Source organism: Corvus kubaryi, unplaced genomic scaffold (assembly GCF_017639235.1).
Source record: "Corvus kubaryi isolate FWS band 111438036 unplaced genomic scaffold, C.kubaryi_AGA036_p1.0 132, whole genome shotgun sequence".
NCBI classification, from domain to species: Eukaryota; Metazoa; Chordata; class Aves; order Passeriformes; family Corvidae; genus Corvus; species Corvus kubaryi.
Window position 1 is genome coordinate 7,824,029 of NW_024580666.1, and position 13,110 is coordinate 7,837,138.

At 39.6% G+C, this 13,110-nt stretch overlaps 1 protein-coding gene across 5 annotated transcripts in view; it reads right to left on the reverse strand.

The window, feature by feature from the left end:
- Nucleotides 1–13,110, reverse strand: part of PIEZO2 (piezo type mechanosensitive ion channel component 2) — a 290,923-nt gene that overhangs the window by 107,720 nt on the left and 170,093 nt on the right. For all 5 annotated transcript variants that reach the window (XM_042031628.1, XM_042031618.1, XM_042031647.1 and 2 more), the window contains exons 6-7: nucleotides 11,969–12,179; nucleotides 9,223–9,436 (exon numbers count right to left, since the gene is read on the reverse strand). In XM_042031628.1, coding sequence (XP_041887562.1) covers nucleotides 9,223–9,436; nucleotides 11,969–12,179 — 425 coding nt within the window. The remainder of the gene's footprint in view (nucleotides 1–9,222; nucleotides 9,437–11,968; nucleotides 12,180–13,110) is intronic.

Here is a 13,110-nt window from a genome sequence, read left to right on the forward strand (position 1 = left end):
AATGGGGATAAAGGTGCAGAAGAAACTGCTTTAGGACTCCTGCCTGATAACTTAGCTAGAGTGACTCCATCAACATGATTATTCCTCACCAGAGCCTGTATTGTCACTGTTTGACAGCAGCAGTCTGGCTCATGTGTTAGGTTAGGCAAATAGCTTGTTCTTAAACAAAATTAGGCAAATAGTTGTTCTATCACTAAAATAAAACTACTGTAAATGCAACAGAGCTTTTGATTGTTGTTTTTTTCTTTCCAAATAGTTTCAGCTACTAACCAGAGGCAACTCGGGGAGGATGGAGGCTGCAGGAGTGAAGCAGCCTTGTTGGGATGGAGAGGATGGAGAGAGAACAGTCACCCCAGCAGAGAAGGCTGGTTGGCACCAGTGATTTGCCATCTGCTCATCTTCCTCATGTACACACATAATCCCTGTGACCATAAATGAGGATGAAAAGCAACTAATACTGAACAGCATCACCTGAGTCTTGACAAAACCCAAGCTGTGTGAAAAAAATTAAAAATATTTAATGTGTAGTTGGACTTTCTACACAGAGATGAAAGTAATGAGAAAACAGGTTCAGGCTTCTAAGGAGTCATGTAGAAAGTGTGGGAAAACCAAAGGCATATTCAGAAACATCCATGGATACAAAGGCTTCCCCCTGTGAGAGGGTGAATTTGGCCACTCGAGCACAGAGCAGGAGGCACAGCTTGAAAATGGCATAGCTTAACAATGACACAGTTAACAATGGCTTTCTGTGCAAATTAGTAATTGAGGCTATTGGTTTTTCAAAGTGAGTTGGCTGAGTTGCTGAAAGGAAAGGAGTCAATAGCCCCACCTCAGAAAGTCTCTCACAGGCAGAGCAGGGGACAGTCTGCTCCCAAAACTCAACCAGTAGTGCAGACCATGGACAGCCTTGTTGTCCTAAGCTCAGGTGCAGAGAGAAGGACAGAAGCATTTAGGTAAAACTTCAGTGGAAGTCATTTAGGAAGAGGAGACAGTGATAACCCCAGTGAGCATCAGCATTCAGTGGGGTGGTGCTGACCAGATCATGCAAGGGAGCTGGTACAACAACTAACCATGCAACTGCCTACCAGCCTAAGAGATTTACTGCTACCTCTTAGAGTTAACTTGTGCAGAAAAACAGAAATTGTTTTAAAGTGTAGCTTCATACTATTCTAACTTCGAGGCAACTTGGTCTGTGATCTAGGGCTCAGACTGCAGCCAAAAGCTTTGTGCTTCATTCCAAGTTCTGGCTGTCTCGGGGGTTATGTGATTCATCTAACTTCTCTGTTAGGGAATTTTTCCACCTCTGAAAAAGGAGTGATGATACTTTTCAGTCACATTGGGACAGTCTGCTAGGTTCAGTGATGCATGCAGAGGATAAAGAGATTTTCCACTTACTCAGCTGGCAGTGAAACACTGAAAAAAACCAAGAGTGATGGATACCTTCATCAGGAGATTCTGCCACAGAAAGTATGAGCAACGAAAATATTCATTTTTAGCAGCGAGTGCACTAAGGCAGAAATAAAAGCTATGATTCCCATTTGGCTTTAAACATAAAAGGAAAGTAAAATAGCAGGATATGGGAAAGTAGATAATGGGAGAATGAACAATAATGCTTGGGAAATGTGTGGAAATTGCCTAATTTCAAAACCAAAGTGGTATACCAGCTGATTTTTAATTGGTTATAAATTGAACATAATTGGCTCAGCTTTTATCAGCAAGTTCCAAACTTCAGCTAAATGAACATAAACAAGAGAATAAGCACTTCCACTCTGTGAGTGTTTAGAGAAACTGTGTAGACTGCCCCTGCATGGACAAGGACTAACTTCCCAGTGTGTGCTCGACCAAGGTTGCTCAGGACTGCCTTTTTTACCTCCAAGGAATGTGGGATGATTCGTTTGTCAATGTTGATATATAGAAAACACAAAGAGCTACCTAAGTGTTAAATATTCTTCATCACAATTTCTGGTCATGACAGAGTATGGAGAAAATTGTTCTTGAGCAGACCTAAGGAAAACAACTTTGTAAATCCAAGAGAAGTTTGTGAATTATAATCCACATTTCCTAATACTGATGCCATGATGATTTTTTGCCTTTTCTTTTAAACCCCTTTTTCCAACTTCTGTATTCTTAGTGTTTTTTAGCCTACATTCTTGGACTTGTTTGTTAAGCTAGGAGACTAAACATTTTAGAAGCTTCGCAGTCAGGGATCAATATGCCCCAGACTCCAAGGTCCTCTCCAGAACACATTCCGTAAACTAAGATAGAACCATCCAGGGGAAGGCTCCTTGGGGAGGGGGGCTCACTCGAGCCTCTCATTGGGGAATCTTTGATAGATATGATAATTAGGAAGACCTATAATGTTATACCAGATCTTTTGAGGGTGGGCATTGCAGTGTGCATTGAGGTGCATTCCACCTGGACATGGTGCACCTCAGGATCCTTAAAATAAATACAGCGGGAAAATCCCTTTTTCCCTTCTAACCGTGTTTGACTCTTGATTTTAAGACCCGGAAAAGGCATCAATACCACACAACAATAGCAATACAAATCTGGTAGGAGGAGAGGGCTTTTGTCCCTTTTCTGTCCTTGTTTTCAGGCTTTTGGTCAATGATCATAGTATGCAGATCCATGTTTTCCAGAAAATATGAAGAGAAAATTAAGGGATTGCTTCTTCGCAGTCACCCTCTGCATGTCCATGCAGGACAGGCTGTGATGGGCAGCGAGTATATCCAAGTGTCAGTGTTGGGATCAGACACTTGCAAGCCCATGGTGTGTATGAGGGAGTGGAGTGACCTGTCTCTCCCCACCCATGAGCAGAGCTTCTGCTAGCAGGGAGGTGTGCTGATCACAGAGGAGTCAGCAGCCTGAGAGTGTGCAAAAGTGGGACGTCTACGTCATAAGACCAATTGCACACCCAATTCAGTTGAATCAGAATCAGCAGGCAAGTTTATCACAGCACATCAGGAGCTTTAAAATCTTTGTTACTTCTCTCTGTCCCTCTCACCTCAGTAGCTCAATGCATCCAAGAAAGAGTTGCCTCTGTGCAACACACAGCTATTTGGATGCAGGAGACATCAAGGAAGAGGCAGTGCACCAATATTATGTCAAACGACGACAACTGGTTTTTATGTTCACAGCTTACACTCGATTTTCAGATGCAGTGTGGTTGTTGCTGGGAGTGCTAAGGCCACCCTCTTCCCATTAATGGGAACCCATTGTGGCCAGGGCCAGCCCCACCAGGCCCCAGGGCTCATATCAGTGGCCTGCTCACCACTGCAGCAGAACAACTTGGAAACCAATCTGTCCCCCACGCAGAAAATCATTGTTTTTAAAAGGTCTTAGCACCTTGGTTTACAGCCCTTTCAAGACCAGAGGAAGACAAAGGGATGTAAATCACCTGTGGTGCAATACCAGTAACATGAATAAAGTTGTGCCTGCTTATTCCAAGGCTAAATTTGGCACTTGATGCGGCGTGGTGGTCATGGTGAGCGCCGACAGCTATGCCATGGGGATGGAACTGGGAAGGACTGCTCTCCAGGCAAACTGCTACTTACTATTTCCTCTGGTGCTTTTTTCTCATCCAGCCTTTCATGGGAAAGGGAGCCCAAATAAGGCCACCTCATAGTTTAGAAAGAGATTGCAATGGCAAGGATGATTATTGTCTTTCATCAACAGGAGAATGAACTTGCATTTCTAAGCTGTTAACAGAACCATTCACTTCCTTTGGAAAATATAAAGAAGCTGAATATGAAGTTCTGAGAAAGCATATAGGCTAAAACATTCTACATAGAATTTAACATCCTAAAATGTGGTACATTATAGAGCTAATATGAAACTCAGCTTTAAAATTTCTGTAAGAATAAGGGCAAACACCTAACTTCTCTTCCTCTGAAAGAGAGAAATTGTGGCTCTCTAACCAAATCTGGTCATCGTAACCAACAGGGTGGCTGGTCTGGCATGTTTTTGAGCGTGCTCTGCAACTGAAAAGTGTGCTTTTGCTGATGGAGGATGATGGAAACAGAAGAAGTGCAGTGCAGTGTCTTTACATGGCAAGTATCCAAGGGTCTGGCCTCTGCCCTGGCAGTGGTGCTGCAGTACCACGGTGAGAAGTGCCTAAAACACCAGGCAGAAGGCACGAAAGCTACTGCAGCCAAAGGGCAGCTCAGTATAGGATACATAAACGAGCTTTAAATACTCCGTCTTTTCAAACACTGGCTTCTGACCAAGTCAAAAGGCAACCCCAAAAACCTCAGAGTTTCCTACAAGGTTAAGAAAATTCTGCCTCTCAGAGGTGAGTTGCCTTTGAGACAGGTGCCAAAGACAGTGTGCAGCAAGGACTGGCAGTGGTGCAGCTCAGGTGAAACATGTTCTTGGCTCCAGTGGAGCTACAAAAGCAGCAGGAGAGCAGGAGATCAGTGCTTTGCCCTGCAGAGGCAAGACACTGCCAACAAGGTAATCAATCAGCTAGATCTCACTGTTTTGGCAATATCTGCTCTCCTAATGGGATTTTATTCACACGTTTAGCCTCTAACTTAGAAAAAAATATTACAGCTGGATGTCCAACCCTGTTCTGACAACTCCAGGAACATTTTTGAGACAGTGCTTAAGCATTTATAACCCTGGTAGAACAAAGTATTTGGGCTACGAAATATCAATCTGTATCAAAGTGTTCAGGGAAGTCCAAATGGAGGATTTTGGACTGAACTCTTCTCAGATTAATCTGAAAACAAACTGAATATCCTAAATCTACCATCTGTAGAAGATATCAACGTAACACTTTCCCCAAAAATAAGAGTTTTTTAAGCAGGCTTATTATTAGTTACTGTAAAACCTATTTAAAAAGTCCTGCTTAAAGAGATTTATAGACATCTTTCAGATGAAAATTTCTTCTTGAAAAAAACTCCTTAGATTAGACTTCCCAATTTATACTGCAGCAAAGCAATCAGTTGTATAATTCCAAATTCCCATTCACTTAAGATGTGAAATAAGGTACCACTGTGAAGTGGATGACACTACCTGGGCTCATAGATTTGCCTCATTTTGTAAGGGAGATGCCTTCCATAGATGAAACCAGTTACTTGAACTATTTTGAACATTACTTGCATGAAAACTACTAGCAAGACAGACCTAAACTATAAGAAAGCACATAGTTTTTAATTTACATTGGATTGCTGGATCTTTAAATTAATAAGCTTATAAGCACCGTTTTGGACAGGAATAACTTTACTGACTCAGGATAAACCTCATACCACTGCACTGATCCTATTTCTTCATGTTGGCAAGGCCTTACCATTTCCACAATTACATTCTTTTGTCAAAATAAACAATATCAGGAAGAAAGGAGGCAGCAATCTGAAAAATGGCAAACATATTACTGTGTGTTTTTTCAGGCTGTGACACTGTGTACCTAATTTCTAAAGTCATTTTAGCTCATGACTTGTTTTTACTAACTGGGGCGAAAAGAATTTTATGTCAGAAACACGATACTTTCTGAATTTCACTTTAAATGGATACTTCTTGATATTTTTTTTCCCACCTTTGTAAATCAATTTGCAATATGGCAGCAAGTTGACACAGAAGATACCTGTTATAAATGAAGTTAACTGAGTGTGGACACCTTACCTGGCAGACATCAGCTGGTATTTAACCAGCGTTGATAGATGCAACCAGGTAAATCCTGCAAGCTCTGCTGGCAGCTTGCCTACCCCGGCATACCAGCTATATTCAGACTTTTCAGTACACTGTACATTCTTCAATCTGCAGATCCCAGTGCTCACTCCATGGCATTTCAGCATGTTTGTGTTTATGCCACCTCTACCTGCACATCACAGATCCAGACAGCCACAGCAGTAGATCTGAAACTTTGTAGGACACTGATACCTCCATGTTCACTAATCTCACTATGGCAGGTACCTACGGCTATGTTATCAAAATATCCTATTTTGGGGGGGGGAAGTACTTTGTTTGCACAATCCCATAAGGATTCAGGGCAAAACATGTAAATTCACCAGATTACAGGTCATCCCTCCCAAGAAAACTGCTTTCCTCTGATGACATTTTTCAATCACTTCTTAAAATCATAAGTGGTGAATTTTGAGTTGAAGTGTTCTTAAAAGGAAGGAGCAGCTCAAGGATGATGCAAATCTTAGCTGAACAAAACTGTTAACTTGAGAATTTTCCTGTTTGTTTGGGTATAGTTTAACTTCATTTAGTCTGAAATCAATCAATACTCTGACAAGCTGAATGCATTACTATTCAGAGAAAACATATTTTTTATTGATCAGAGAAACCACTTGTACATTTCTTGTCAACTTGAGAACTCAAACCCAGAAAGGAGCTTTTTAAAACACCAGACTAACACTCTTCAGAGATAAAAAAATGCCCACCAGCAGCCCAACAAGAGTAGTTTTCACATCTGCCCTTGAAACTGAGGAGAGCTTATCCTTGGTATTGAGCCCTCAAAACTTTACAGAGAAATATGGAATCACAGAATGATTTGGGTTGGAAAAGATCTCTAAGATCATAGAGTTAAACTATTAAACCAACACTGCCAAATCCATCACTTAAGCATGTCTCTAAGTGCCATGTCTACAGATCTTCTAAATATCTCCAAGGATGGTGATGCAACCCCTGTCCTGAGCAGACTCCTCCAACTACAGACAATACTTCTGGTGCAGAATTTCTCCCCTGCTGCCACTTGAGGTCATTTCCTCTTGTCCTAATGCTTGTTACTCAGGAGAAGAGTAACAACCTCCATTTTGCTACAACCTGCTTGTAGAGAGCAGTAAGGCCACCTCTGAGCCTTCTCTTCTCCAGGCTTCTCCCTGAGTCTTCTCTTCTCCAGAACAATTCTAGTTCCCTCAGATATTCGTCATAAGACTCCAGCTCCAGACCTTTCATCAGCTTTGCTGCCCTTCTCTGGGCACGCTCCAGCACCTCAGTGTCCTTCTTGTAGCAAGAATTTGGGGAATCAAATTCTTTTCTTGGCATATAATTTGCCCATGAAAGCCACGTACTAGTATTAATGGGAACTCTGCATATTTAGCACATCTCCAAACCAAGATGGTGCATAAAATAGCAAGGTATTGATTTTCTTCTAGGATGAAAAATGCTAAAATATTTTTTCCACGCCATTCCAATACATGTCTCTCATTTTTTCTCCTCTAGCCACTACTTATATATCAGCTCAATTCCATCATTAAAAATCATCAGCGGCCTTTTATCACACTAAGATCTTCACTTCCAAGCTCTGATAACGCCTGTCTTGCTGCTCTCCAAAGACATCTCCCTGAAAGCAGATCAAAGTAAATCCACAATAGAAAGAACTACAAATAAAGAAACAAGGAATACTGCACCTTCTGCTGCCATTGTGGGTACATTGTGTATAGGTTGTTGTGTATATTCAAACATAATTTCCTACGTAATTTGGAACATCAGTCCCTCACATGCTATCATGTGTAAAGGGTAGAGTACTCAAGAGTACCAGTTCAAGAGAAAGTTTGCAGGAAGGTAACACCATTTTTTTGGTTATAAAAATGCCAGTACGTACTCTGAAGTCCAGTGCTGGGATTTTTTTTAACCCAAACTCTGAAGGTGCTTTTCTTTTCGACACCAAGGCAGAGGCAACTTTCTTGCAGATTGATTTTTTCATTTCAAAAATTAACGACCAAGTTGAAGTGCCATATTTGTACTAACCAAAATTTTATCATAAAATGAATAATCACATTATTTACCAAAAAAAGAATTACTAATTGCAGACAATTAGCTTGACACTAAATTAATTAAAACTGAAAGTAAATAAAAAAATATAGTAATTTAAAATTAATAGAAAAAATACTAAAACGAAAAAAGGGACTTCAGGACTTACACATATGAAGAGAGTTTCACATATTGTAGCTAAATGGTAGGAAGCACATATTTTCTCTCCTTGAGAAAATGTTGTTTCTGTTTGTTGCTAAAAACCGGGAGTTTGAGCCAAATGGTTGAGAATTTTGAAGCCATTTTCTTTCTATTTTCTTAATACATGGAGGAAGTAATATAAAAGGTTTAGGGAAGTTGTGAGCATTTCAGCTTCTTGGCACTAGAAATCATCCATTCTCCTACCTTGACCTCTAGGTGGCACAAAAGAACCTGAACTAAGCAGGTTTTTTTTTTTTTTTTTTTCAGGTAACGTTATGCCCTCCCAATCAGACTCCACAAGTCACCAATTCCAGCATCACAAGACACACATCTCTTAACTTATATTAAATAAAACGTCAAAATAAGTACTAAAGTAACAGCTAGTGTAGCTAGACAGCTCAATTTTACTGCTTTTAATTGTGCATTGTGAGATAAATAATTAATTGATTTTCCACAGTACATCTGATTTCCTTTCACCTTCAGCTTATAATAGTTAAAAGGAACAATAGCTTTACTAGAAATAAAGTTAATGTTCACACTTACTTTAAAGTAAGGATTACTACAGCATTAAAAATACACACCATAGAAACCAATTTGCAATCATAATCCAGCAGAAAAAAATAGCAATGAGAAAAATACATCCATTATCTTATTTTAGATTAAAGCATGTAGAAAATTAAAGCATCAGTGAAATCACAGCCAATCAATATTTACTGCAGAAGTAACTAGAAATGCTGCTTTTTTACTTAAGTGAAGTAGCTGTTGGTATGAAGGTAAGATCAGCCTGTGCTATGTGAATCTATGTGACCAGTGAGAATTTTTATATCAACAGCCTCATATTCACAGTACATGAAGGACCCCAGCAGCCCTCAGCCTCTGCACACAAGAATGGCACCCCAAAAGCATTTTGCTTCAGTTAAGACACTATGACATTAGAGAACAGAGCACTCCTTTTGCTCTGCAAAAAACCAAACGTGCATTTGTGCATTAGCCCTCATATCAATGTTGCCATCTACTTCCTTAATTTCCTGCATTAGCCAAATCATTCACACCCACATCTGAAGAACGCTCTGAGCAAAACCAAAAATCACTTTCCTCTCCTAAACTGTTCTAGCTCTCTGTCTGCCATTACCCAGTCTGGACTTTCACCACTCTATCATTTAAAACCATTCCATTTGAAATTATTTGACTCTTTTGTGACTGAACAAGAAGCTATGTGTAAAACTTGTCAAAGCATTATGTGGAAGATCATTTGCACCAACATGTGATAAAAGCGCATTGCATCATGTGCCCACAATTAAACAGGAAAGGAATTTCTCTCACCTGGCATAGAAATCTTTTGGTGGAACAACCTCCTGAAAGAACTGTAGCTGGTACAGATAAAGTCCAATCAAGTGTCCCGCACTGAATATAGCCATTAAGACACACAGACAGCTGAATATCAGCGGATCAAATGCTTGGCAACAGGACCACCATGTGCACAGGCCCAAAAACACAAAGAAATACACAGCTGAGGTCAAAGATGGCACCATCATACCTGTAAAAATAAAAAACATGGAGTGTTGAAGAAGTGTGGGAAATATCAGCATTTGTTACACCTTAAATTTGACAACGTGTGTATTAAAAATTTTAATCCAATTAGTTTTCTGCTAATTACTACAATTAGCTCTAAAGACTGCTATTAACTTTGAGACTAGAAGAGAAGGATCTTTTTTTTCTTTTTATTTGTTCAGTTCACTTATGCCATATCTTAGCACTTAGAACACAATCACTCTCCAGACTTTCCTCTGAGATGGAATCTTCACTATATAAAGATGCTTCATAAAGCATAGAGAAAAACAGAAAGTGGATGCAAGGACAGCCAATACTGCCTGAGACCACCAGTGCATGACTTTTGAGTGTAAGATGCTAAAATAGCACGATGAATGAGCAGTGAAAAGCCTTCTCATACAGATATTGAAATATCTCGAGTTATTAAAACAAAACAGACCCTGATTCATATATTGAAGGTAAGAGATTTACATAAAATCTACAGAATAATCAATATATGTTTGATTTTTTTAAATAGTTAACTCCTAGAAACATGTGATTTATATATGACAAAGACTCCGCTGTCACAAACACGTCTATTATTTTTGCTTTTGCACATGTAGCAGAGTATGTCATGTGTGAAAATGTCCAACTGGTGAAGGGGACTTGATGCTCTGCTGGTAGCCTGCAAAAATAAGTCAGGAAACAAGAAAGACGTTCATGCCTAAGAGTGACAACTATGAGAAAATGACGCAACTTTTTAACTAATACATGTCTAGGAGCCACCTTTCTCAGGACACACCTGCAGGCTACCAGTGGCCCATAGCTCCAGTGTGCCTGTTGGCTTGTGCTCCTCTTGCCAGGTGCTGGCTTGACATGTCTTTTGGGAGCAGCACTCCCAGGGTCAGTCCCTCATTGAGCTGAGTCCAGGCACTGCAAGGACTCGTATCCACAGTCGTTTGCCTGAGCTTCACCACCACATCTTTCACATCATACTTTAAGACTTAGCCTATGGTGCTGTAAAACTTCACCCAGCAATTTCTGCTTCAAGCCTGGAACTATTTCCTTCCTCCTTACAAAGAGACACTTTGTCTTTATTTAACACTTCTGGAGAATGAGAATCCATGATATCCTAAAGTAAGTTATTTATTATGGCCAGTTACTCTGGCCGTGAAAAATACAAAATTTATTTCTGGTCTGAAAATGCCTAGGTTTACCACTTACCTGTTGGGTCTTGTTACCAATTCCACAAGATGAGATACCTTAAAAAATGGAAACACTTTGTATCTTTGTCAGTTCTTTCGGGCTGCAGTCAAGTCACCCTTCATCTTTTTGGCATGGTAAGTAAGGAAATATATAACTTATAAAGCTCAAGGTCTCTCTCTGGAATACAGGCTTCTCAGACCTCAAGTACTTTTTGTAGCTATACTCTGAACACTTCCCACTTCTTGCCTTGTGTTGGAGCTCCACAGGCAAGCTGCCCATCATCATTCATAAGAAATTGCCCCCTGCCACTGCTGTGCAATCCTTCTGCTTCACCCTCCCTGGCTGATGTTCACCCATGTAGAGTGGCATCAGGCTTTTTGGTTTTGTTTGTTTGGGGTTTTTTTAATGACAACTCTCTTCCCTGATGTCAGGCCCTACGGTGGCCCACATAATTTTTCTCTTTTTAGATGTATTACTTTCCATTTGGCTACATGTAAGGCTGTATAACAATCTTGCTTCAATGAAAGAGCCTGCCTTACTAGAACAACCACACCTGACCAATCCTCATCATTCAGTATCAAACGTTTTTTTACTGTTGTACTGTTGTTTTATACTTCATATACTGATAACTTACATGTTAAGCATACAGTTGTACTTATACTTTATACATAATCACTCAATTCAAACATGTGTTGGCAGATAAATGCTAATTTATAATTCCATTATATAATTTTGAATTCAGTAGTTACAACCTATACTGTTTTTGTGAACTTCCATTGCCACTGTAGCTGATTAGGTGGTATGAAAACAAATGTCTTACAAAAAGGTAGGCTATGTAACATCAAAACAGCTACTCTTACCAACTAAATAAAAAAACAACAGGAAGTCTGCTTATCACTTTTTTTACACACTACATGGTCAACTAAATAACCTTTTTTTTTTAAGGTTATGTGAATACAGTTCCTTTTTAGACTTGGAAGTAAGGGAGCCAAATCTATGAATTCACTTTTATATATATATACATATATATTTGCACATACATACATACACAACATATAGTCATTTATAATATGCCCCCATTCACCATTTGGTTATAAGAGCAACTGTCAAAATCATAAACGGAATGACAGGGCCACACAGTATCAGTACAAAAAAATTAAGCAACTCAGCATATTGCAATACCTGCCAAAGAGTTAATTTAATAAAATCAGCAGCAATTTCTTTTCCCTTAAAAATTTCCATTGTTACTCCCGCAGGTGCCAAAGTGCTGAAAACTCATTTGTTAAATGCATAATCTAATGGGCTCCTGAGGAAATTTTTCAAATACACCAACCTGCTGAACCAAGTAAAATTGTAACAACAACTTTTCCAGTGGTGATTATCATGTTGCCAATAAACTCCCTCAGTTTGGATGCTAGGAAGGCAATTCTACGCAGCAGTTTTAATTTCATGGTCTCCTCAAATTCTGCTTCTCCACAGTCTTCATCATCCAGATCTTCTTCATACATCAAGGCATCATCTGGCTCTAATTTTTCTCTTACAGCCTAAAGGAGAAGGAAGGAAAGAAAAATAGAATGCAAAAGAAACAGAGAGAGGGAGACGCAAAGGAATTTGAAATTAAAATCCATGCATATATTATTTAACAATGAAGTCTTCTTACAATCTTTGATTATGCCAAGTAGTGAGAGCTAAGAAAGATGTACTAAAGCTAGAGATGAACATTGATATCTCCCACTTCAGAATTGTCTCAAAATAAAAGGATATTAAGGGTGGTCTCTGGGAAAGGCTGCAGTCCTTCTACATGTGCACAACAGGCTGCTTGCTCATTTACATATGAAGTTTGGTTTGATTTGTTCAGCATTCTTAGAAAGATACGCATCTTGTTATCTGATATCTTTTAAACTCCTCTTTGCCTCAAAGGCTTCCGTTATAAACTCCAACAAGCACAAGCCCTGGTTGATATTGCTCAATAGATCTCATTTTCCAAACCTGTTTTTCATGAACCCTTTCTCTAAATGCAAAACCTAGAATGGACAGAGAACTCATTGGTGACTAAAGGGCAGTTTGGAAGAGAAAAAATACACTAAGCAGAGGCTTGGGGAGAGAATGAGAAATGCTGAGATCAACTGATGGTGAAAGAAAAGGTGAAAATGTGAGCAAGAGAGAAGTAGCGAAAGCTTGAGTGATCTACAACAATTTAGCAGGGGTAATGAGACTCGTGACTTAGAACTACACAATGGAAAAAAGAAAAGAAGGAAACGTGGAAAGGCCCATCATACTTTAGCAGTTTGTTAGGATTTGGCAGTGGTCTTCAACATCAAGTCTCCATTGTATCTTGGAGACCAAAAGACATAGACAACTATCGAGTGATGCAGACTAAATCATCGACCCGCAGTGAGAATCTGCAGGATTAGCAAGAGGCCCACACAAAGACACAATTTATGGAAAAATTAGTCATTCACGGAAATGTAGGGG